Raw genomic sequence first — 26,692 nt, 5'->3', positions numbered from 1 at the left:
GGTGCTTTTGAACCGTGGTGTGGAGAAGAGTCTGAGAGTCCTTTGGACTGCAAGGAGATCAAACCAGTCAATCCTAAAAGAAATTAGTCCTGATTATTCATTGGAAGGACTGATGCTGATGCTGAAGTTTCAACACTTTGGCCACCTGATGTGAAGAACTGACTCACTGGAAAAAACTCTGATGCTGGGAAAGATTGAAGGTGGGAGGAGAAGGGGATGACAGAGGATGAGATGGTTAAAAAGCATCACCAATTCAATGGACTTGAGTTTGACGAAGCTCCAGGAGTTGGTGATGGAAAGGGAAGCATGGCGTGCTGCAATCCATGAGGTCACAGAATCAGACATGACTGAGAGACTGAACTGAACTGGACTAAACTCACCCATCACTTCCCACACACCCATCTTCTGATACCATCACATTCAGGGCCAAAGTTGCAACAGACGAATTTTGCAGGGCACATAAAGAGTGAGTCAGCACTCCCCATGCCAGCTAGCACCTGAGTTCTCTCACAGACACTTAACTTGGCTACAACCTCATTGTCACTCCAGCCCTGATGTGAGGTGGAGGCTCCATGGGGGCATTGGAGAAATAGACTTTCCTTCATTATGATAGTAACAGGCCCAAACCCTTGCTTCTCTTGGAGGAGAATTAATGGCTTGAAGGCCTTCTCAGAACAGACCCAGACCCTGGGGGAGACATGGGGCAAGCACTCAGAACCTGAGGCCATTCAGCTGGAGAATTGTGGGCCCAGGGTCAGAGGTGGGAACCCGGGCCTGGACACTCTCAGGGGAAGGAGAATGTGTGTGTGCTTCGTAGCTCAGTCATGTCCAACTCTGCGACCCCATGGACTGTGTCCCACCAGGCTCCTCTGTCCATGGGATTCTCCAGGCAGGAATACTGGAGTGGGTTGCCATGCCCTCCTCCAGGGGAGCTTCCCAACACAGGGATTGAACCCAGGTCTCCCGCATAGCAGGAAGATTCTTTATAGTCTGAGCTATTGAGATGCCATAGAAGCAACTTAAATGACAGTTGACAAATGAATGGATAAAGAAGATGTGGCAGGGGTTTTCCGGTGAGCCAGTGATAGGAATTGGCCTGCCAGTGCAGCGGACACAGGTGTGACCCTGGTCAGGGACGATCCCACTGTGCCCCGGGACGACTGGACCCTGAGCTGTGGGAGCCCAGGCGAACCAGAGCCGGGGCTTTGCAACAAGAGAAGCCTCTGCAGCGAGGCCTGTGCGCACCAACCCTGCTCTGTCCCCAAAGTCTGTCTTTGTTGCCCAGCAGGTTCCCTGGATCCTGGGGCTGAGACACGTTAGCTTTAACTCCTCATTCTCTGACATTTGTTCTCCTTCCCCCTTCAAGGAACCTCACACTGGTCAGAATGGCCATACTGAAAAGTCTATGAGTTTGAGTAGGCTCCGGGAGTTGGTGATGGACAGGGAAGCCTGGCGTGCTGCAAACCACGGGATCATAAAAAGTCAGACACTACTGAGTGACTGAAATGAACAAACAGTAAATGCTGGAGGGACTTGGAGAAAAGGAAACATTCCCATGCTGTTGGTGGGAATGTAAATTAATACACACACTATAGAGAATGGTATGGAGATTCCTTTCAAAACTGAAAACAGAGCTACCATGTGGTGGTGATTTAGTTGCCAAGTCATGTCTGACTCTTTGCCACCCCAGGGACTGTTGCCTGCCAGGCTCCTCTGTCCATGGAATTCTCCAGGCAAGAATACTGGAGTGGGTTGCCATTTCCTTCTCCAGGGGATCTTCCTGACCCAGGGATTAAACCCAGGTCTCCTGCATTGCAGGCAGGTTCAGAGCTACCATATGATACAGCAATCTCACTCCTGGGCATATATCCAGAGGTGATAGGTGATGGAGAGAGATAAAATGGGAGTTTAGTATTGACATGTACTCACTACCATACTTAAAATAGATAACCAACACAGACTTATTCTGTGGCATAGGGAACTCTGCTCAATATTCTGTAATAGCATAAATGGGGAAAGAATTTGTAAAAAAAAAAAAACAAACTACATTTATATGTATAATTGAATCACTTTGCTGCACACCTGAAACTAACACTCATTTTTAATCAACTACATACTCCAATATAAAATAAAATTTTTAACTAATTAATTAAAAAAATAAATATTGATATTGAGCATCTTTTCACATGCTTATTGGCCATGTGCAAGCCTTCTTTGGAGAAATGTCTATTTAGATCTTCTGCCCATTCTTTGATTGGGTTCCCTGATTTTACTATTGAGTTGTTAGAGCTTTTCATATATTTTGGAAATTAATTCCTTGTCAGCTGCATCATTTGCAAATCTTTTCTCCCAGTCTGTAGTTTGCCTTTTTTGTTTTGTTTATGGTTTCCTTTGCTGTGCAAAAGTATATAAGTTTGATGAGGACCCACTTCTTTCTTACTTTTTCTCATCTTTTTGTTTTCTGTTTCTACCAGAGTAGAAGCCATCTTGAACTGGCCTTCTTTCAGGAACTTTAATTCCTCCTGGATGGTTGCTTGGAGGAAGAGAAAGTTGTTTTTTTGTTTGTTTTTTGAATGACAAAGAATACTGGATCATTGTACCTTATGTAATTTTCAAAGGTTGTACAATTATACAAAAAAAAAAAAAAGGAGGGGTAAAGTGTAGAATTACACAGGATCCTTCTTCAAAATGCATCAGCATTGAAATTTTGAAGGAAAAATAAACAAATGGGACCGAATCAAATTTACAGAGTGATGAACTGGCCTAATTTCAATACTGTTGTGCCTCTGGGACTCAGGAAGCCGAGGTGAGGAGAGAGATGTGCGAAGGCCAGGTCAGTGGAAGGGTCAGGACACAGAGGACGTTTATCAAGTAGGTTTGCCACCAGAACTGGCACCGGAAACAGCAACTGGGCTGGCTGAAAAACATCCTTCAGGTTTCCATAAGATGGTGTGGAGAACCCTGAGAAACTCAGTACAGTGACAAGGTCAGTGATCATCCAAGGCAAGCTCAACTTAGGGAAGTAGGAAGCGCTGAGCTCTCCCCTCCATGAGCTTCTTGCCAGAAATTCTTTTCTGACCTCCGATCAATTTCTATTAATTAGGGAGACCAAAATGACAAAATGATCGACCTAGGAAGATTCTCACTATCAGCCCACGATACGCCTCCAAGAAGAGGAGGAAGCAAGAGGAGGAAGTGGCAAAACCAGAGCGACCCTGGCAGTCTAATAAACCTCAGGTTTATCCCTCTGCCTGCCGCTGCCTGGGGCGGGGCTTCCGGGCAGAGGAACGGCCGGCCACGTGGCCAGAGGTGCAGTATACCTCACCGGAAAGGGTCCGCTCCTCTGACCTGGCATCCTCCACTCCTACAAAATGGGCTTCCTGGTCCTGCTTCTGATTGTCTGGTCCAGCGGGACACCCGGCGGTGAGTTCGGGCTGGGAACCTCCGGGGGGGGGTGGGGGGCGCGTGGAAGTTGGATGAGTTACGACCTGAACAGGGGTGGCTGTGTGCGCGGGGATTCGCGAAATTTCCTGCCGGGTGGCGCCGCCGCCCCCCCCCTCCCCCTGGCCCCTTTGCGCCTCGGTGGCTCCCACGGGCTACTTGCCGGCTCTCCAGGCCAGAACAGGGGGGCCTTCCTGAAACAGTAATGTGCGGAGTTTGGGAGGTGAAGCTAAGAGAAGAGGGGGCCAGAACACTACAAGGAATGCTGTTGAGGCCTCCCCAGGGCCCGGCCCGCCCCTTGGGAAGTGGGAGTCCTGGAGCCCTGCAGGCTGGGACCCGTAGGCCTCTCCACGGGGAAGGGACTCAGAGCGGCCCCGAAAAGCCCAAGCCCGCGATCTGCTCACAGAGACCCTTCTGGTCCCTTCTTACTACTGCTGAAGGGAAGTAGGTCCCTTCCCTACTGCTCTCGGTCCTTGAAGGACCAGCACTCTTTATCACCGATCAGTTAACACCTGCAGGAAGGCAGGGCGAAGAGAGCTCGGCGGCCATCCAGGCCTCGGGGTGGGGGTGGGCAGGCGGCCTAGTGGGAGGCGGGGTGGGAGGCGGGGTGGGAGGCGGGCCCTCAGGGCGGGACGGATGTGCCTGGGTCTCCCGGGGTCGCCCATACCAAAGGCACCCTCCAGTACCGCTCTGGTCCTCTGGCTGCCTGCCGCCCGCGCCCCTCTGCCCCGAGAACTCCCACACACCTTATCAGTGTTTGGGCTCCAGCTGTCCTATCCTGGAAAAGTAGATTCTGAAGTTATACTAAATGCAGCTCAACTTGACAGTGACTTCAGAAAGTTTCACAGTCTTAGACTTGCCACCCAGAAATTGAGGAAGGAAAACTTCAGCCTTGGACAAAACGACCAGCAGAGGAACCATTTATGACCCTGTACATGCAGCTCCAGCCGTGTCTCCACGTGTGTTTTATATCAGCCTAGAGATTTGCTGTCCAGGTATATTTCTTGCAGTACTAGTATTAGCTGTTTTGCATCTTCATAGTGTGAGAAGGATTGAACTGGAAGATAGCATCAGCGCCAGCAGTAGTTTCCAAGGGCTGTCTCAGTCCCAGTCGTTCCCAGATGTCTCAGTGTGTGAGAGGGAACACACCCAACAATACAGCCCCCATCTCCAGTTGTCCTCCCTTGTGGGTAGAGGAGTAGGACTTGAGAAGTGTCACTCTTTTGGAGGCCAAATATAAGGTGACTGATATCAAAATATCTATCCAGGGAGAGGAACTCAAAGGATGTATTCTAAGAAGGTGCTTTCCATGGGGGTTATGTAGATGAAAAAGATCCAGATAAAGAGCAACAAGCATTTGTAAAAAGAGTTAGAGATCAAGCTTCTGAAATTCAGGTGACAACGATGCTCCCTGAAAGCTGTAAGCTACGAGATCTTCATCACAGAAATCTTCCTATTACCCATTTGTGAACAGAAGAAGGGAAAAGCCCATGGTGGATTGCCTTACATGACCTGGGGGTATCTTAAATTGTTTTTATGACAGTGCAAATATGTAGAGGCCAATAATCCACAGGCAACTTCTCAACAAAACCTAGTTCACAAGCTGTCCACATTGCCTGTGGAATGAGCTACCTGGTCAGAAGGAAGTCCTCCACAAAGACCTGGCAGCTAGGAGCTCTGTAACTGAACAAGTTAAGAGCAAAGCCAGTCCCTCTCCAGAGTCTTGTTCCCCATGGACTCTCACTGTCTGGGGAACAACAAAAACACGGGATCGATGGATGGCTTTTGAGAGTCTGGTTAATAATGAGTTCTCCAGCCTTCCCTGGTGATCCAGTGGCTAAGACTCCACACTCCCAATGCAGGGGCCTGAGTTCCATCCCTGGTGGGGGAGCTGGATCCTGCATGCCACAACTGAGAAGTCAGCATGCTGCTACTAAAGCGCGCACATGTTTATGACTCTGACCATTGCCCTAAGTGGACATCTACCCGTTTGATGTGGCCGAGTACCTGAAAGAGGGTTACCAAATAGCCCCACCTATCAACTGTCCTGATGAACCATTTATGTGATGGCTTGTGCTGGGCCTTCGATCCGGAGGAGAGGTGCAGTTCCAGCAAAGGGCCCAGTGTCTCACAGAGGTCCGTGCAGCCCTGGGGGCCTGTGTCTGACCCTCCTCTCACAGTCCCCCAGCGTCAGGAGGAAGGTGCCTGTCGAGGCCCACTTGGAGTCAGCCAGTCACATGCATCACCCAGCACTGCAGAAGGACATTTGTCTTCCAAAACACCATGCCTTAGGAATGGAATAGCATCTCAACTCTCTAAGACAGACTTAATGATGTGGAATACTTTCTCAATATCACTTTTATTACGTTTAACAGAAAATGTTTGTGTAAATTTTTTACACATAGTTGCCTTTGAGGTATAGGTATATTCTTACAAGAGTTTTAAAATTGTTTAAACACACATATTTGAACTAACAATGTTACTACCAACTGCTTTTTATTTTCTTAACTTCTACAAGGTAATGCAGTTGATTCACCTTTAAAGTTTTGCTTTTTTGGACTAGTTTTGGGAATGATTTATCTTCAACATGCAGTCCTTTTTCTTAGGAAAATAAAAACCGTCCAGCAGTTATGGGCTAATGCCCCCACTCCTTTGCTGCAGAGTAGCTACCTTGGTCCAAAGTGCCCTAGGGGAAGCCACAGATGTGAGGAGAGGATAGTGGCCATATAACAATTCTAGTGTCACATCTAAGCCAGCTGCTGGTGGGTCTTGTTGTTCCCTGTGACCCTGCTTATACCAAAACACAGCCACTTCTATCCTATGACGGCTGGCCTACCTGAACTAATGATTAGGGGTTGATGAGCACACATCACGATGGGCAACCCCAGTCCATGACCAGAGGCCGCATCTCTGCCAGACCCTAGGACCACACCAGGAGCCACGTTTAAATGCTGTGACTTTCCCCACTGCAAGTGGCATGGCCTAGCTTCAGGACACTCGGGGTCTGTGTTATGAGCTTTCAAGTAGAAAATGGCACGTAGCACCTTTCTGACCACAGACACCTGTGATGTCACGGTTTCTGCTGGGTCATCTGCCCAGGAAGCAGCTCCAGCCATGCTCATTGTTCACCAATTGTGACTGCTTTTGTGCTGAGACAGCAGATTGCAGCAGAGATGTAGGGTCTGCGAAGCCCAAAATATTTCTTCTGTACCATTCCAGGAAACCTAAGGCCACAGTGGTAGTTAAATGGAGATAGGAGAGGGACCACAACCCTGCAGCCCTCAGGCTATTGTAGACTGGTACTTGTCTCTGTGTTTTTCCAGGATATTGTGTACACGGACTATTGGCGGATGGGAAGGTAGGGTCTGAAGTCTCAATCTGGAATTCACCAATACGGTAGCCTTCACCCCACGTTAATTTATTAGCTACTAAGGTCTCCATGAATGTCACAGGTCCAGAGCATGTGAAATGACCACTCGTGGTCTGTGGACCCGATGATAACCACTGTAAGCAGAACCTGAGACTACTCTCCTTTGATGGCCTGGTACCCCAAGCTTTGCTTCAACAATTGGGGGACCATGATGATGCTACGGTTCCTGAACCTGATACTAGAAACACACTAGGTGAAATGTGAATGTGAGAGTAGTTTCTGCTTCTGCAGGTTCACTTACCCCAGTAAATAACCATGTGCCTCTTTGGGAAAGAATGGAAGGACTTTCGCACTAGATGTGGTGATGAAGGGGCCCTCCTCTTTAGAACATGGTTTCTTTCTCTGGTGATACCTTCTGAGAAGTGACTCAGATCCAGAAAATGTGCCTGGATCAGAAGTTTGGTAGGAATGGATGCTTTTGGCTTCCTGATCATCCAGCCTTGTGTGCTGCCTCTCTTTAATTCTTTCAATGGTACAGTTTGTATCTAGGTTCCTGCCCATCTGTTTGCCTTTAGGATCGCCCTGTGCTGTGAGCCAGCATCATATTCTTTGCAGTCAGGCCCTGGCTGGCATTGAGACTCTCTAATCACTTTGACCTCTGCACCTCTTTTCTGCTGACCTAGAGCACCCCCACCTGGAATCTGATTTTTCCACAACTTCCATCCCTGTTCCTGATAGAAGCCCACAGGAACACCACTCCTACCACCATCCCTGATCTTCTGCATAAGTCATCCTGGAGCTATTGGAGATGCTTCTCATCCACGCTTTCCTCTCGGACTCCATAGAGTCCATCAGGCTTTCCCATGGAGCTGGTGGACTGCACACACTCCTGCCCTTTCACACCGTGTCCGCCCTGCAGAGTCACTTTTCTGAGCCTTGGATCCCCTCCTCTACCACCTGCCTCGGAAGTTCTGGATTTTCTCTTTCATGCCATGTGGGCCAGGCCTTTCTCCAGGCTTCCAAGTCCCATCCTAGTGGGAGATCACTATGTCTCCCCGGCCTTGCTAAGCCCAGTGACCCGTAATTATAAACTCTGCCTTCTCCAGCTTTGGGTTCTGTGCTCATCCTCCCCACCCCCACCCCCACTGGCTGTGATCCGCTTCCTCAGGAACAGCCCCCTTACCCTCTGCATCTCCCACAGACACTCAGAGAGACCCTGACATCCTCTGGGTTTGGGCCTTTCCTTCTGAACCAGCCTGGCCCATCCCTGGAAACGTATGTGTTGGTTAGTGCTACGTGCGGAGCTCGTGAGCAGAGTGGAAACGGGGCGTCTCCAGGGCTGTGGGGTTTCTTGCCTGCCTGAGGCTTCGCCGTCTTCCTCATTCATGCCTGGTGAGGGTGGGGGGCAGGCAGGGGTCCTGCTCTGTCAGCCCAGCCCACAGCCTTCCTCTGCTGTCACAGACCTGGGGGAGGAGGCCTACAGGTCTTCTTCTCCCACCCTCACCCTCTCTGCGGTTTCCCTTCACAGACGCTCACTCTCTGTCCTATAACTTCAACATCGATCCTCAACCCAGACCTGGACAGCCGTGGTATGAGGTTCAAGGCCAGGTGGACGGAGAGGTTTTTCTCTCCTATGATTGTGGTCATGCTAAGATCATATTCACAAGTCCATTGGGAGAAGAAGTGAAAACCACAAAGGCCTGGGAAACACAGATCGAAACACTTGGAGACATCAGGGACCAACTGCGTGACTTTACACTGGAGAAACCCATGGTCACGGGTAACTTAGAAAGTCCAAGTACAGGAGGAGGAGACTGGGGCTTAAAAGCACAGTTGGATATTGGTCCTTCCCTAGTAGTCCAGTGGAAAGAGCAGCTGTTGCATGAGAGACCAGGGTCAGATCAGCTGGTCCCAGGGGACGTGGACCCAGGGGAGGTGGACCCAGGTGGGGCAAAGAATCTGTCAAGCCCAGAGGCTGAGCTCTTTCTTTCCCATGGTGGGAGCAGACCCTCTCACCCTGCAGGCCAGGATGACATGTCGCTGTGAGGATGACAGACACATCAGTGGATCCTGGCAGTTTGGCTTGAATGGACTAATGAGCCTCCACTTTGATTCGGAGAATGGACACTGGAGAGTGGATCACCCTGCAGGCAGATGGATGAAAGAGAAGTGGGAGAATGACAGAGCTGTGACCGAGTTCCTGAAGAAGGTCTCCATGGGAGACTGTCCGGCCTGGCTTCAGGCTTTCATGGTGCGCTGGGAGAAAATGTTGAAGACCTCAGGTAAGTGAGAAGGGAGGAGAAAGTGACAGTCCCTTCATGGTGACATGGACCCACCCCTCTGTGCGTGTGTTTGAGGAAGTGATCCGCCAGAGTTGAGTTGTCCTGGCAGACCAATGACCCGGGGATGCTCTGTCATCCTCCTTCCTCTTCGACCTCCTGACGTCTCTCCTCACAGCACAGGCCTTTGGACGGTTGAGCATGAATTTTTCCTGATTCCAAACCTCTAGACATCTTTTTTATTTCTGGGATGTATTTCTCACTGTACCCTCTTTCCAGAATCTTCTTTTAAATGTCACCAGTCCTCCTTCTGGAAATCTGTCAATACCACCCTGCTGTCAGCTCCTGAGGACTCCATCCTCATGTCACCGTCTCTGATGTCACAGCAGGACTGAGTGGCTGTGTTGGAAACCTTGCTCCCTCATTAGCTGTCAGAGCCCCATGAGGACTGGACTCCTCCCTTCCCCCCATCTGGCCTGAGGATCTATCACTGGGGCCTCCATGCGATGGGTGTAAACTGTCTGCACAGTAGGGGTACCTAGGTCAGGGGGGCTGAGGAGGCATCTGCTGAGTTTGGGGTCTGGACAAGGGCTTCATGCTTACTCTCCTTGCAGCATCACCGACCACGGACCCCCCCTACAGTGCACACCATGGCCCCAGCCATCGACCTCATCACAGGGGTCTCCGCTGGGGTTCTCGCCAGTTGTAGCATGAGCATCCTAGCCTGGATACTTTACAAGAAAAGGTACTGCGGTCAGAATCCAGAGGGAGGGCAGGGGCACAGGGCCTGGTGTGAGGACGGGGAAGGTGAATCCCAGCCAACCGCTGCCCCTCACTGAACCTCTTCATCCTGGAAATGAACAGGTGACTAAGACCCCATATCACCTGAGAGCAGAACTCAGACAAGCTCAGCCCTGAGATCTGAGAGGTCCCCACTGTCAGCAGACATTGTGAAAAGGGAGGGGCCCTCCCTAGGCTGAGGGCCTATTGATGCTGAAAGGGTTTAACCTCGTCCCCTGACTGAGCACAGACCACTGGCTGGCAGGGCCCAGGGTGGGTGATGTGAGAACAGCAGGCGCTCAGGGCGAGGGTAGGCTGAGAGCAGCATGGGGGATCCTCATGATGTGTCACCCAGGGGCCAAGATGAGAGGGGCCGGGCTCTCATCCCAGGAGGAAGGGGTGGGAAGGCCTTTGCAGACCCAACTCCAAAGGCCTGTTCTCACCGGAAGTGGCTTGGGCCAAGCAGGCAAGGCAGGAGCCCCACAGCAGAGACTGTGGGAAGGGGCGAGGCCAGGCCTGTGCTCCTGGGGCAGCAGCAGTTCTGACTCAGCCTGTGGCCTGCCCGTCACCAGCCTCCTGGGGACCCAGAGCCTCCATCACTGAGCAGCCCTGCCTTGAGCAGAGGTCCTGGGGATGGTGGGCCTGAGCTGGGGTGGAGGCGCCCAGCTGGGACGGACCAGGAAGAGATGGGGGGCAAGGACCCTGGTCCTGAGAGCTGTGTGTGCTGCTGGCTCAGAGGCTGGAGGGGAGTGAAGGAAGGAGGTTTGCCTGCAGCCCCCCAGGGCTGTCAGGAGGCAAGGCCCCTCCTCTGGGGACCTACTCTCTGGTCCTTTAGGCCCCCCTCGGGGAGGATCCGGACCTGAGTAAAGGAGCAGATTGATTCCTCACTGCCTCCAGTCCTGAGCCTGAGCAGGGGGTGTCAGGGCCTGGGGTGACTCTGTGATGCAGGAAGTAAGGAGGAGGTGACAAGATGCTGCTGGACCTGGGGTAGGGGTGTGGGTGGAGGACATAGGAGCCCCTCAGTGAGGGTGGGGCTGGGAGGGGGCTGGGGAGGGGCAGCCCCAGGAAAGTGACAGGATTCCTCAGCCCCCTGGACCAAGGCCTCTTTCTTTTCTGCAGGAGACGGTGCTCCCACGAAGCCCCTGATATGTGCTCTGTTGGCCTCAGGACTGTCTTTGCTTGGCTGCCTTTGATCTCCTGCTGTTTACATAATTTGCATATTTTTTGATAGAAATGTTTTAATAGAGATAATGTATCATTTTTGTTTCATATTATGTTTTGAGAGTGAGTATGATGAAAAAAGTGCTTCCCTGGTGGCTGAGATGGTAAAGAATTCACCTACAGTTCAGAAGACCTAGGTTGATCCCTGGATTGGGACGATCCCCTGGAGGAGGGCATGGCAACACTCCAGTATTCTTGCCTGGAGAATCCCCGTGGACAGGGGCGCCTGGCGGGCTGCAGTCCACGGGGTCACGAAGAGCTGGACATGACTGACAGACTAAGCACACACAGCACGTGATGAAAAGACTGTGGTTTATCTTTGTAGAATTGGTCCCATTGTGTCTCAGTGGGCACTCTGCCTCATTCAGCGATGAATCCATTACTGCACGATCCTGCTGGTGTGGCTAATCAACTACCACTGGAAGATCCTGGGACCGTTTCAGTTTGACAATTTCACACAAGGCTGGCTCAAAGTTATACGGGTCCTGAAGCTATTTCTCCCTTGGAATGTAGTTTTCTAACTTCAGAAATTATTCACCAGTTATCTTCTTAGTGATTGGAACTGATTTTATTTTATTTTAAAAGCTGTCGGTTTACTGACACATAATTTGTTGTTCATAAAATGAGATGGCAGAGAATGCTGTTCACTTCAGACCTCAGGAGTCCAGACCCTAAGCATCCCAAAGCTGGTGCCCAGTCACAGTGACACAGATGTACCATATCATGTCTGTTACCACATCTGATGAACATCCTACTCAGGATCTTTTTTTCCACCAATTTTACCATTTTCCCTTGGTGGTAAGTTTTGCTTTCTTATCATGCATGTGTTCACTAGAGGAGCACTTTTGATTTCATTTAAGAACTTTTCCTTTGCATTCACAACTTGATTAACTGATGCAAATGTCCTGTCTTCTGGCTTGTCCTGGCTTTGGCCATGTCTTGGATTTAAAGTGAGAGCCATGTGATTCTTCCTTTCACTAGGACACTTTGAGGCCACTGTAAAGTTATTTTTGGCCTAATTTCAGTATTGTGTGTCTCAGGAACTCAAGAGGTCTGAGGACACAGAGAGAGATGAGGGAAGGGAAGGTCAGTGGAGCAGTCAGAACACACAGCATTTATGCATTACGTTTGCCATCTCATGTGGGCACAGGTCCTGGCCCACAGAACAATTCCAATAAGAGCATCAAAGATGGTTGATCACACAAAAACAGGAACAAGATGGACGAATAGGAAGCCCTGAGCACCCGCTTCCTATGAACACACCTAAAGTACAACTTCCCTGGACTTCCCTGGTGGCTCAGATGGTAAAGCATCTGCCTACAATGCAGGAAACGTGGGTTTGATCCCTGGGTTGGGAAGATCCTCTGGAGAAGGAAATTGCGATCCACTCCAGTACACGTGCCTGGAAAATCCCATGGACGGAGGAGCCTGTTAAGCTACAGTCCGTGGGGTCTCTAAGAGTCGGACACTACTGAGCGACTTCACTTTGCTTTTTACTTTACTTTTAAAGTACAACTTCATACAAAATCACTCTCATGCTCTCTCTGTGAACATTCTCATGCTAATGTCTGGCAGAAACCCCCTCACAGACAAACCCAGAAATCATGTGTTACCAGCTCTAAGGGCATCCCTCAGCCTTGTCAAGGTAACAGAGAAAAGGAACCAGGACAGGGTGGGAGGGGGGTCAGGAGGGAGGGGCTGTATGTATACTTATAGTATGTATACGCTTATTTACATATACAGACACTTATGGCTGACTTGCATTGTCGCACAGCGAAACCAACCGTTGTAAAGCAGTTGTGTGTGTGTGTGTTAGTCACTCAGTCCTGTCTGACTGTTTCTGACCCCATGGACTATATAGCCTGCCGGGCTCCTCTGTTCATGGAATTCTCCAGGTTGTCTTCCAATTAAAAAAAATTTTTTTTAATTAACCAGGAAAAGGGCCCCATATTGCGTGATAGCAGTTACTAGGCAAGCTCAGTGTTGAGTTCTGATAATTCCTCACCTCCAACAGCCTGTGGGAAAGGACAGAAGTCCACACCAAGTCCAGGTTTATGGCCTGTTGACGCTAAAGGGATTTAGCAAAATCAGGCTTGACTCAAATCAGACTCTCACTTTGGGAGGGGCTCGCGTGGGGTGGGGTGGAGACAGCAGAACCCAAGGCGTGAGCAACAGACAAACTGGAGTGAGGGCAGCACTAGACATGGCGCGACCTAAGTCTCCATCAGCGGCCGAGTGTCGAGGAAAAGTGAGGTAGATACACACATATTCACACCAGGGAATATTACTCCTCCATCAGTGGCCGAGTGTCGAGGAAAAGTGAGGTAGATACACACATATTCACACCAGGGAGTATTACTCCTCCACACAACAGACGGAAATCCTGTCGTTTGTGACAACAATGAATGACTTTGAAGGCACTTTGCTAAGTGAGATAAGCCAGAAAGACAAAGGCAAATATTATATTATCATACTTGTGTGGAACCTAAAAATAATTTTTTAAGAAGCCTCAAATATTATGGAACAGAGTGGTGATGATTGTCAGAGATGGGGCTTGGGGAGGATGGGAGGACGGGGTGAAGGCAGCAAAAGTACAAAATTCCACCTATAAAGTGAGTAAGTCCTGGGGATGTAATGTATATCATGGTGTACAATACTGTACAGTTGACCCTTGAACAACACTGGTTTGAACTCTGTGGGTCCACTTCAACTCAGATTATTTTCAATAAATGCAGTACTACCCAATCTGCCATTAGTTGATTCTGGAGTTGGTTGAGTTCTCCAATGGGGACCCATGGATACAGAGGGCTGGCTACGGGACCCAGGCATCAGAGGACTGAGGTATCCTAGGTGGCTCTGGAACCAATCCCCAGCAGACACCGAGGAACAACTGGATTGTATCAACATATTTGAAAACTGCTAAGAGTGTAGATCTTAGATGTTTTCCCAAAAGGATAAAGAAAATTGTAACTATGGGTGTGGCGATGGTTGTTTCCTGGTCGGTTATGGTTTTCACGTCACAATATATACAAATATCAGATCATTATAACATGGAGGGAGAATGATAGCAGACGCCCTAACGAGTTAGATTTCTCATGTGTGCCTGTGCTAAGACTCCTCAGTCGTTTCCGGCTCTTTTCAATCCTTTGGGCTGTAACCTGCCAGGCTCCTCTGTCCATGGGGTTCTCCAGGCAAGAACACTGGACTGGGTTGCCATTTCCTCCTCCAAGGGATCTTCCTGACCCTGGGATCGAACCCACATCTCTTAGGTCTCCTGCATGGGCAGGTGGGTTCTTCACCATGAGCACCACCTGGGAAGCCCAAGAGTTCTCATGGAAACAAACGATTTAAGGAAAAGCTAGATCAGCTTTTCCCCAGACTGGAACTCTCAGACACTCCTCACAAACTCTTGGTATTTATAGGCTAAATGTCCCTTTGCCATGAGGAAGACGTGGCAGCCCACTGCAGTATTCTTGCCTGGAGAATCCCATGGACAGAGGAGCCTGGTGGGCTACAGTCCATGGGGCCTCAAAGAATCGGACATGACTGAAGCAACTTAGTACCCTTTGCCGTAGTGACTTCACACATTCTCAGGACAAGCACCCAGCGGTGCCCCAGGACAGATGATCTAGAAAGTGATTACGAACCACAACAGAGGAAATGGCACTCTGACACGTCTTACATCATTCGTGTATGGAGCCAAAAACACAACAGAGAGTCAGTGTGGGAGGCAGTGTGAAGTGAGGGGTGCATGTGGGCTGGGGAAGACCTGTGTGCCTGGGACCCTGGAGGCTCAAGGTGAATATGGGGGCAACTCTGGGGGAGGGGCAGCGAGGGATTCTTACTAGAGAGGCTGGGTGGTGCCCTTTGCCCTCTGACTTGTCCCAGCCTTGATACAGACCTCGAGAAGATTGGTGAGATGAATGAATGAATGAAATGAGAGGTGGGGAGGGACAGTTTACTCAAACTCATGTCTATTGAGTTGGTGATATTGTCCAGCCATCTCATCCTCTGTCATCCCCCTCTCATCCTGCCCCCAACCCCTCCCAGCATCAGGGTCTTTTCCAATGAGTCAACTCTTCACATGAGGTGGCCAAAGTATTGGAGTTTCAGCTTCAGCCTCAGTCCTTCCAATGAACACCCAGGACTGATCTCCTTTAGGATGGACTGGTTGGATCTCCTTGCAGTCCAAGGGACTCTCAAGAGTCTTCTCCAACACCACAGTTCAAAAGCATCAATTTTTCAGCTCTCAGCTTTCTTCACAGTCCAACTCTCACATCCATACATGACCACCGGAAAAACCATAGCCTTGACTAGATAGATCTTTGTTGGCAAAGTAATGTCTATGCTTTTTAATATGCTATCTAAGTTGGCCATAACTTTCCTTCCAAGGAGTAAGCGTCTTTTTATTTCATGGCTGCAGTCACCATCTGCAGTGATTTTGGAGCCCAAGAAAATAAAGTCTGACACCGTTTCTGCTGTTTCCCCATCTATTTCGCATGAAGTGATGGGACCAGATGCCATGATCTTAGTTTTCTGAATGTTGAGCTTTAAACCAACTTTTTCACTCTCCTCTTTCACTTTCATCAAGAGGCTGGGTGGTGTCATTTGCATATACACGCTTTCAGGTACGGACAAAAAACGGAGAGAGAGAGAAGTCTCCAGTCGCCTAGGCGAAGTCCTGTCCTCCCAGTTTCGCCAGAGGCCAGAACCGCGCGGTCGCCGCGCATCACGGCGCTGCTGGGCTGAGACCTCGCTCGCGCGGCTCCGCGGCCCGGGTGCTCCCGCCTCTCCCGGGCGCTGTCCGTTCCCCGCCCCGGGGCCCCTCTTTGTCACCAACTGGACGCAGCCGACGGAGCTCTGGAAGAGCCGGGACCGCGCGGCGCGTCGGGCGAGAGCGATTCAAGCTGGAATCTCCGTTTCGGACTTCTCTTGTGATCTCAAACATCGACCATCTCAACCTGCGACCTCGGATGGAGCGCGCAGGCGAGGACCGCGCCCCGCCAATCACGGGCGTTCGACCGGGAGGCGGGTGAGGAGGGAGGAGGGGGCGGCGAGTGAGACCCCAGGGCGGGTCTCCCCACCGAGGGCTCCGTCGTCTCCCGCCACCCCGAAGCCACCACCCCTGAGGCCGCGGGGTTGAGCCACTTGCTCGGGCCACGGGAGGGGGTGGGGACGAAGAGGGGTGCGGGGGGAGATGCGAAGGCTGGGGGGAACTATCGGTCAGGAGAGGTTGCCTTTGCGGACTGCTGGTTGATAAGAAAGGACTGAGATCCCCACAGCTCCGCTTTCAGCTTTCAGCTTGCTGCTCAAGTGGTCTTAGGAGTTGGCAGCATGCCAAGTTAGAGCACTTCGTTTGGTGCTATAGTTATTTCGTTACAGCGTCCCGGCCTCTCTGGAGTTTCGGCTCCAACGCTTGTACACCCGCCTTCCATTGCAGACCACGTGCGGTCGCCTCGGCCAGTCGGATTAACGCTGGGGTGCACTGGGGGAGAGTGAATCTTGATCACTGAAGACAAAGTCCGCCAGGTTAGGATGGAGAAGGAAGAAGGAAGTAGGGGGAAAATGCAGGATGACTGAGCAGAAGATGGAAAAAGAAGCAAAAAAGGCAGCTGGGCGAGGCGGGGGTGGGGTGGGAGGAGCCTTTGTCAGAAGGAGGGGAGAAGCCAACACAACCCTGAGCATTTTGTTCACAAAAGTTAAGGGGTCTTGGAGGGTGGGGTATTTAAAGTGAATTTTGCTTTTTAATGTCGCCGCTGTTTTTTGTGGTTGTTGTTGCTGTTTGTAATGAGGAATTACGTTTGAATACTTGCAAGGTGCTTCCTCGGTATAATTGTCCTTTGCATTGTTTTTCAACAGGACTTCCTCAGTCTGACTGAAGACTTTGGGCGGTAGGCAGAGGCGGAGGTGTAGACACACTCGAGGCTATGATTTGCCCCTTACTCTTCTAAAACTGCTGGGAGGAATGTCTCTAGCTCACACTGCAGGCCGTCTTTTGCTGATACTGCAGCTGATAGAACCCAGGAAGACTCTGGGCAGTGAGTGTCCTGGGATCTGGGGCTCTGGCAGGGGGAGTGGAGCAGGGGAGGAGGGGAAAGGAAGGGGCTCCACCCTGGTGGGGGCCTGTCTTCCAGCTCTGAGGATGGTCAGGTGTGGTGTAGCTGGACGGGCTGCCCAGGAGGTGACACCCAGTGTGCAGGGACTCCAGCCCAAGACAGGGTGCCTGGGCCTGTGCTCCTGGAGCAGCTTGCCCTCTCCTGCCAACCCCACCCCCTTCTGCAGTAAAAACCTTCCTGGTGATTAGGGGCCCCTCCTGAATGTAGCCTGTGTTCTGTGGTCTTTTTTTCCCACTCGTGTTGAAAGTCCTGTTTGTTCAGATGGATTTTTAAGCCACTAGAAGGCAGACATTGTCTTCTGTTTTTGCTGCCTCAGAAGTTGGTACATGACGGTAAAAATATGTCACATAAATTTTCCTGCTAACAGTATTGGACCCAAAGGATCCACAGTGGCATCCAAGAGATTAAAGCTCAGACAGTTGAAGATGAAGCAGGACTGAGGATGCAGCAGAGGAGGGGGTCTGGGATAGAGACCCCTCCCTCTGCAACCAGGCCCTGGAGGGGAATCTCCCAGACACACCTGTGGTTTTCTCTCTCAGATGCCCCACTCTCTGTGCCTCAACCTCACTGTCAAATCTCAGTCCAGACCAGGCCAGCCTTGATGTCAAGTCCAGGGCTCCACGGACACAAAGCCTTTCCTCCAGTATGACAGTGACAGCTGCAAGGTCAGACCTCTGGGTTTCCTGGGGGAGGAGGTAAACGACACCAAAGCGTGGACTGAATTGAGCCAGACGCTGGGAGAAGCAGGAAGAGAGCTCAGGATGGTCCTGCCTGTCATCAAACTGGACAAAAAGGAGATGAGGGGTAAGTATGGGAGGGGGTGGGGAGCTGGAGACAGCAAGAGAGGGGTAGGGACGGAGTGCATGCAGGGAGGTCCTTCCTGTGAAAAGACTGAACACGATCCAGCCTTAGAGACCCGGTGGACCTGATGGGTAAGAGGGGGAGGTCATGGTCAGAAGACCATGGGCCCCTAGATGTGCAGACACATTTGACTGGCTGGGGAGGATGGACTGTGGACAGTCCAGAAAGATTCACTGTGTGAGGGGTGCAGGTCCTCCCTCCCTGCAGGTCAGGCTGTGGTGTCAGTGTGAAGCCGAGCAATGCTCTGGTGCATCCTTGCTCTTCAGCCTCGATGAACGGACAGCCCTCCTCCTTGACACCATGAGCATAACCTGGACAGTCATCGATCCTGGAGCCACAGGCCTCAAGGAGGAGTGGGAGAACAACCAGGAACTGGCAGAGTATTTCAGGAAGATCTCAACGGGGACTGCAGTTATTGGCTTAGGGAATTCCTGGAACACTGGGAGAACATGCTGCTCCCAGAGCCACAGGTAACTGAGTAGGGTGTGGGGGAGGTGGTAGCTCTCTTCAATGGTCTAGTGCCTTCATGTGTGGATATGAGCACATATGTTTGTGCAACTGAAAATATGATGGATGAATGGGGTGACTGATCTCTTGGTGGACTTCCTGTCTGGAGAGTCAGTGATGGGCATAGCACAGAACTTGCCAGCATCCTCCTTTCCCAGCCCACCTCCCTCAGCACAGGAGCCCCCTTCCTCATTAACCAATGACTCAGTCCCCCGGCACTCTCGATGGTCCCCAAATCTATATACGCATTATGTTTCCAGGCCTTCTCTTCCCTCTGTTGTACTGATCCTTTAACCAGCTCCAATGTCACTTAATGAAGCCCTTATCCCTTCCCAGACAGAATTAAGTACCCCCAATTGTGTCCTCCTCAAACAGGACTTCTCACAGTAAACATGTCCTCCTGAAAGATAATCAGATGGACATTTGTGTCTCGGTGACTCAGACGGTAAAGAATCTCCCTCAAGGCAGGAGACCCTGCCTTCAATCTCTGGGTAGGGACGATCCCCTGGAGTAGGAAATGGCAGCCCACTCCAGTATTCTTGCCTGGAGAATCCCATGGACAGAGGAGCCTGGTTAGCTACAATCCATGAGCTCGCAAAGTGTCAGACATGACTGAGCAATTAACACAACTCAGGAGAAATATTAGCTCCACGAAGACAGAGCACAAGCCCATTCGTCTTTCCACATCCAGACCTGAAGAGTGGCTTCACCTGAGTCAGTAACTATATGGGGAACGTGTGCTGTCTAAGGACAGCAGGTGCTGAGGAAGGTGTATTCTTAGATTTGACAAGGCTTTTGCTTTTTCATTTTAGAACCACTAATAATAGCCCCAGATATCAGCCAATCTGCATCCATCCATTTGGTCACTTGCATTACCCTATTGATCATCACCCAATTAGTTCTAATTGCTTCATCGTCATGAATCTTATGAAGAAATCAGGGACCACAGCAGGTGAGAAGCCGGCTGGCCTCTGGCCCCTAGGCAGGTTTGTTCTAGTCAGGACTTGGGAGAGGTGAGCCTCGGGTCTCACCAAGCCCCTGTCCATTGGACCCATCTTTACCTAGATGATGTTCTGTTTTGGTCTTGGGACCCCACACTTCCCTGTAGGGTTGGGAGCACTCTGTTGTTGGTGTGGAAGAGGCTGGTGTGGGCAGCAGGACAGTGCAGTGGGAGTGGGGATGAAGACAAGTGTCTTCTCCTGTGGAGGCACCAGGTCCAAGATGTAGACGTGGTGGGGTGGGGTGTTGTCCTGAGATCTTACTCAGGCTGTCCCAGCCCTTTGATGAAAAAAACCTTTTCTTCTCTGATGATAGCATTATCTAGCTCAACATATTCCCCAATGTTCTAACAGCAATTCTATCATCTGGATGTTGCTCCCTGGACTATGAGAAGGTACAATGTTAAACCAACTCTGGGTGGCAAAAACTGACCCTTGATGACAATCTGGCTGTTGATCTAATATATTACCTTCTACTCAGAGTGAGGTTTAACAAGAAGCTAAAGAAACTCATGCTTAAGAATTCCTTCACTTTCCACGACTATTGATGGGCCCTTAAGATGTATTGCTTGGTCATTCTGAGGATTTGCGAAAGTCAAATATTTGCTCACAATCAGTTAAGACTTCCAGTTCTATTCTTTCCATCAGACTTCCCTTCATGTGGGGTGGAATTGGGGTCGGGGTTGGGGGTTGGCATTTTTAAGATTCTTTTAAGAAGATAATGCATTAAGGATATACTTATGTGATTTAATGAGACATAATCTATGTGTTCACACTCATTTTCATGTATAGTTAAGTTACCACATGCTTTTATGGGCTGAATGTGTTCTTAATTTATGTGATAAAATCCTCACCTCCAGGAAGACTTGTTGAAACAAACCACTCAGTCGGTGGTGTGTGGTTACAGTCTGTGTTGTGATACAATAGGAGGTATACATTTGGTCCGAGTCCTGGTTCCTGGAACAGACTTTCTAAAAGCCACATTTTGGTGTCATATTTCATGTTCAGAGTATAGAAAAATAGCTTTTCTTTAGAGACCTAGCAGACTAATGCATATGCAGAAACCACAGTCAAGTGCTAACTGCCTAGATGTCATGACACAAAAGTATGAGTTGCGGCTCCCAGGCTCCAGAGCACAGCCTCAGGACTCGTGGCCCGTGAGCTTGGTTGTTTCGCAGCATGTGGGATCTTCCTGGACAGGGATTGAACTCATGTCTCCTGCGTTGGCAGGCAGATTCATTACCAAGGAGCCACCAGGGAAGCCCCTAACCAAATTATTAAAAAGACATTCTAAGCTTGACTCTAAATCTTATTTCAATAGTTTATGGAGGAAGATTAGATGTTTCATGACTTAAAACCAGGAAATTATGCATACTGGAAAAGATATTATTTAAAGGGCTATCTACAACCTAGATGGACCCTTATCAGGTGCTCTAAAGTAGCTCATGCACAGCAAAACTGAAGAGAATTAACTCTTGGATTAATATTTCCCACTTAGAGAGGGCGACTGCACTGAAATGGCTAACAGAGAACACTGCTGACCTCAGAAACACCTAAAAACAACGCTCAAACCAAGAGGATGTTTGAGCTCATACATTCATACCAGGAGAAGAGGAAGGCAACACTCGGAAAAAATTTTAACCTTTCAGTTTTCAGTAATGTCTAGACAAATTTGAAGTTTTCTCCTGTCAGGAATATATTCAGGGTTGCAGAGAATTCAATCATAAATTGTACCTTTACCCAATGAGTATCACATGAATGTTTATTGAAACTCCTTTATTTTAGGGGCTCAAATGTGTTGAAGTCCTTACTATTAGGTGAAGGAGACCTCACCTGGAAATAGGGTGTGTGCAGACGTAATCCAACCAAGGTGAGGTCAGGGTGGATTAGGGTGGGCTCTAATCCAGTGACTTGTGCCTTTACCAGGAGAGAGAAATGTGGACATGCAAAGAAGAGACAGATACAGGGAGACAAGACCCACGAGAAGAGTGTCATGGAAGGACAGAAATAGACACGAGCTCCGCAACGCCAAGGGTTTCCGGGAACCACAGAGCTGTGCACGGTACCTCGGTCGTGTCCGCCTCTTTGCGGCCCCATGGACTGCAGCCCACCAGGCTCCTCTGTCCATGGGATTCTCCAGGCAAGAATACTGAGGTGGGTCGCCGTTTCCTTCTCCATGTAACCACCAGTAGTCAGGAAAAGAAAAGATGGAGCCTCCCTTAGAGCCTTCAGAGAGGGCCCTACTGACATCTTGATTTCTGACTTCTAACCCTCACAACCTTGAAAGGATAAATTTTGGTTGTTTCATGCTGTAGAGTTTGTGGTAATTCTTTATGACGACTTCACTGTCCCAACCAAGCTTGTGGGGGCTTAGGCTGCATTCCCAGCGCAAAGGGAACTGGTGAGCAAGAAGGAAGGCAGGAGCCAGTTTTAGCAAAGAGCCAAGAAACAGACCCAGGGACGTCTAGACACATGACACCTAGTAGACAAGGTAGGAAATACCAGCGATGCAATACATGACCCTGATGCAGTACATGACAACGGGAGAAGTGGCTAATCCTGTAACTAAAGGAGGATTTCTATTTAGCACAACACGCAAACGTTCACTTTAGTTTGATTAATGCATGAAGGTGACTGATCGTGGGGGCTCGGGTCTGTATGCCAGCAGGAGCATGTTTGGTGAGTAGTTTTAGGTATGGGGCTGGAGCATTAAAAAGGAGAAGGCACGATTCCAGGTAGGACCCAGACAGAGATCTAAAATTCCTGGCTCAGCCCTGGGGCGGAGTCCTGGCAGCCAGCCCCTTCCCAGAACCACCCTGAGCTGTGTGTGGCTTTGGGGCAGCTGGAAGGCCCAGTATCTTGGGGAGAACTGGTCAGCGTGACTGTGTGTGTGTGAGAGAGAGACAGAGAGAGAGGTGTGCGTGAGAGGAGGAGGGCAGGAGAGAGGAGTGATTGTGTTAGCTGCTCAGTCATGTCTGACTCTTTGCGACCCTATGCAATGTAGCCCTCCCGGCTCCTCCGTCCATGGGATTCTCCAGGCAAGAATACTGGAGTGGGCTGCCATTTCCCACTTAGGTTGTGTGGGGCAGTGACGCTAATTTGTGATAGGAAGGCGAATGTGAAGAGAGTGAGGGAATGCTGGGAAGAGTGTGTTAGATGTGTGGGGAGCAGCCACAACTAATGTGTGAGAATGTTGGGAACCTTGGTGTGTGTGTGTGTGAATGTGTGTGTGAGACTGTGGACAGGTGAGCCTGGGGCAGAAGGGGAGTGGACAGTATGCATAAGCAGAGGGCCTGGGAGGGGATCCCCTGGGGGACCCAGAGAGGAGGAGGAGAGTGAAGGGAAGTGCCGTGAGGGGGAAGTTTCTGGATGGCAGCGGAAGTAGATGGGAGCCTTCTGTGTGGAATTTGTGTGAAGGAGTGTGTACAGACAGCGTGAGGAAGACAGGGTCCCTGTGGGAGGGGAACACGAAGTGATTTGGCAGAGAGTGGAGAGCCAGTGGGGCAGGCAAGCAGGCACTTGTGTGTGAAAGGAAGTGTGTGGGGGTGGGGGGTGGGGTGTGCACAGAGGGAAGCGGGTGTGAGGAGACCTGCACGGACAGTTTCAGGACGGGTGACGTGCGCAAGGGGGGGAAGGATATGAGTGAGAAGCGTGAAGCCTATGTGGGGAGCACGTGCATGTGAGGGGGGCTGTGTGGGAGGCTGGAGAGTCAGGGGGGCTGTGGGTGATGGAGTTGGCTTGTGTGTGTAACTGGGGCTGAAGTGTGGGAAGACAGGTGTGCATGGAGAGTGTGGGGTGAGCAGTGTGTCAGGACTGGTGCTGAAGAGGCCTCAGAGGTGACCGGCTCCCCAGCTTCTCCCTTCTCTGGGCCTGGGCCCTCTGGCCTGCACAGCATCACCCCGAGGTCCCAAGGGAACCAAACATTGGCAGGGACAGGGAAGAAGCTGTTACCCCCTGACAATTTACTTTGTCTTTTTTTAGCTTGGAAACACGACGCAAAGATATCTGCCTTGTGACAGCTGTCAACCGGGGTCACCCGCCTTCACCAGCTGATGCCTCCCCCAGGCCCAGGGGCTGAACTGCGTTCCCTCCCTCAGCGTCTCGTCAGCCTGGGGCTTCCCTGAGAGCTCAGTTGGTAAAGACTCTGCCTTCAATGCTGGAGGCCCCAGTTCAACTCCTGGGTCAGAAAGATCCCCTGGAGAAGGGAAAGGCTGCTGCTGCTACTGCTAAGTGATTTCAGTCGTTTCCGACTCCGTGTGATCCCATAGACGGCAGCCCACCATAGACGGCAGCCCACCATAGACGGCAGCCCACCATAGTCGGCAGGCTCCCCCATCCCTGGGATTTTCCAGGCAAGAACATTGGAGTGGGTTGCCATTTCCTTCTCCAATATGTGAAAGGGAAAAGTGAAAATGAAGTTGCTCAGTCGTGTCCGACTCTTAGCGACCCCATGGACCGCAGCCTACCAGGTTCCTCCATCCATAGGATTTTCCAGGCAAGAGTACTGGAGTGGGGAGCCATTGAGGGAAAGGCTACCCACTCCAGTATTCTTGGGCTTCCCTGGTGGCTCAGCTGGTAAAGAATCCACCTGCAATGTGGGAGACCTGGATTTGATTCCTCGATTGGGACGATCCCCTGGAGAAGGGAAAGGCTACCCAGTCCAGTATTCTGGCCTGGAGAATTCCATGGACTGTATAGTTGGACACGACTGAGTGACTTTCACTTTGGAGCCTCTGAGGACTAGGATTCCCTTCAATCCCCTCCTGCCTACTAAACTCAGGAGGAGGGACTCCTGTGGGGGGCACAACCGGATGGGGAGGGGACCCAACACTCTCCACCGCGCCCCTCCCACCTCTCCAGGCCCAGACCCCTCACTGTCCCCCAACTCCTTCCTCCCCACGTCGCCCTTCTCCGCACCTTCCCTCATCTCTTACCGCTCATCGCAGGTGTTCCCAGGTCTGTCCAGAAGCTCAGGTGGGAAGCTCAGTGCCGAAGAATTGATGCTTTTGAACTGTGGTGTTGGAGAAGAGTCTTGAGAGTCCCTTGGACAGCAAGGAGGTCAAACCAGTCAATCCTAAAAGAAATTAGTCCTGATTATACTTTGGAAGGAATGATGCTGAGGCTGAAGTTTCAATACTTTGGCCACCTGATGTGAAGAACTGACTCATTGGAAAAGACTCTGATGCTGGGAAAGATTGAAGGCAGGAGGAGAAGGGGACGACAGAGGATGAGATCATTAAAAAGCATCACCAACTCAATGGACATGAGCTTGACCAAGCTCCAGGAGTTGGTGATGGATAGGGAAGCCTGGCGTGCTGCAGTCCACGAGGTCACAAAGAGTCAGACATGACTGAGAGACTGAACTGAACTGAACGGAACATATCAATCACTTCCCACACACCCATCTTCGATACCATCACATTCAGGGCCAAGGTTGCAACAGACGAACTTTGCAGGGCACATGAGGACTGAGTCAGCACTCCCCATGCCAGCTAGCACCTGAGTTTCCTCACAGACACTTAACTTGGCTACAGCTTCATTGTCACTCCAGCCCTGATGTGAGGTGGAGGCTCCACGGGGGCATTGGAGAAATAGACTTTCCTTCATTATGACAGTAACAGGCCCAAACCCTTGCTTCTCTTGGAGGAGAATTAATGCCTTGAAGGCCTTCTCAGAACAGACCCAGACCCTGGGGGAGACATGGGGCAAGCACTCAGAACCTGAGGCTGTTCAGCTGGAGAATTGTGGGCCCAGGGTCAGAGGTGGGAACCCGGGCCTGGACACTCTCAGGGGAAGGAGAATGTGTGTGTGCTTCGTAGCTCAGTCGTGTCCAACTCTGTGACCCCATAGACTGTGTCCCACCAGGCTCCTCTGTCCATGGGATTCTCCAGGCAGGAATACTGGAGTGGGTTGCCATGCCCTCCTCCAGGGGAGCTTCCCAACACAGGAACTGAACCCAGGTCTCCCTCATAGCAGGCAGATTCTTTATAGTCTGAGCTATTGAGATGCCATAGAAGCAACTTAAATGACAATCGACAAATGAATGGGTAAAGAAGATGTGGCGGAGGCTTTCCAGTGGGCCAGTGATAGGAACTGGCCTGCCAGTGCAGGGGACACAGGTTTGACCCTGGTCAGGGACGATCCCATGTGCCCCGGGACGACTGGACCCTGAGCTGTGGGAGCCCAGGTGAACAGAGCCGGGGCTTTGAGACAGGAGAAGCCTCTGCAGCGAGGCCTGTGCGCACCAACCCCGCTCTGTCCCCAACGTCTGTCCTTGTTGCCCAGCAGGTTCCCTGGATCCTGGGACTGAGACACGTTAGCTTTACTCCTCATTCTCTGACATTTGTTCTCCTTCCCGCTTCAAGGAACCTCACACTGGTCAGAATGGCCATACTGAAAAGTCTATGAGTTTAGGATGCTCCGGGACTTGGCGATGGACAGGGAAGCCTAGCTTCCAGTCCATGGAGTCACAAAATTCAGACGTTACTGAACGACTGAACTGAACTGAACTGAGCAATCAATAAATGCTGGAGAGACTGTGGAGAAAAGAGAACCCTCCCACACTGTTGGTGGGAATGTAAATTGATACAGACACAATGGAGAAAGGTATGGAGATTCCTTTCAAAACTAAAAACAGGGCTACCATGTGGTGGTGATTCAGTTACTAAGTCCTGTCCAACTTTTTGCCACCCAGGGGACTGTTGCTCGCCAGACTCCGTCCATGGAATTCTCCAGGCAAGAATACTGAAGTGGGTTGCCATTTCCTTCTCCAGGGGATCTTCCTGACCCAGGGATTAAACCCAGGTCTCCTGCATTGCAGGCAGGTTCAGAGCTACCATATGATACAGCAGTCCCACTCCTGGGCATATATCCAGAGGTGATAGGTGATGGAGAGAGATAAACTGGGAGGTTAGGGTTGACATGTACTCACTACTATACTTAAAATAGATAACCAACAAGGACTTATCCTGTGGCATAGGAAAGTCTGCTCAATATTCTGTAATAGCATAAATGGGAAAAGAATTTGTAAAGAAAATAGCTACATGTATGTGTGTAACTGAGTCACTTTGCTGCACACCTGAAACTAACACACTTTTTTCATCAACCATATACTCCAGT

General features: G+C 50.5%; 2 protein-coding genes and 1 pseudogene across 3 annotated transcripts in view; all 3 read left to right on the top strand.

The window, feature by feature from the left end:
• The window catches only part of LOC122684453 (low-density lipoprotein receptor-related protein 11-like), a 64,338-nt gene extending 55,383 nt beyond the window's left edge, over positions 1 to 8,955 (top strand). The window contains exons 6-7 of one of the 2 annotated variants that reach the window (XM_043888568.1): positions 3,104 to 3,423; positions 8,818 to 8,955. In XM_043888568.1, the coding sequence (XP_043744503.1) occupies positions 3,104 to 3,117 (14 nt within the window). In that variant the 3' untranslated portion in view covers positions 3,118 to 3,423; positions 8,818 to 8,955. Of the gene's footprint in view, positions 1 to 2,479; positions 2,758 to 3,103; positions 3,424 to 8,817 lie in introns of those variants that run through there. The other variant, XM_043888567.1, reaches the window with a different exon arrangement.
• The window catches only part of LOC122684460 (UL16-binding protein 1-like), a 260,152-nt gene that overhangs the window by 209,656 nt on the left and 23,804 nt on the right, over positions 1 to 26,692 (top strand). The gene's annotated exons all lie outside the window — the stretch shown is intronic.
• On the top strand, positions 3,529 to 6,955 carry LOC122684457 (annotated as a pseudogene).

The sequence above is a fragment of the Cervus elaphus genome, chromosome 26, assembly GCF_910594005.1.
Source record: "Cervus elaphus chromosome 26, mCerEla1.1, whole genome shotgun sequence".
NCBI lineage: Eukaryota > Metazoa > Chordata > Mammalia > Artiodactyla > Cervidae > Cervus > Cervus elaphus.
This window is presented reverse-complemented; position numbering and strand designations above follow the sequence as displayed.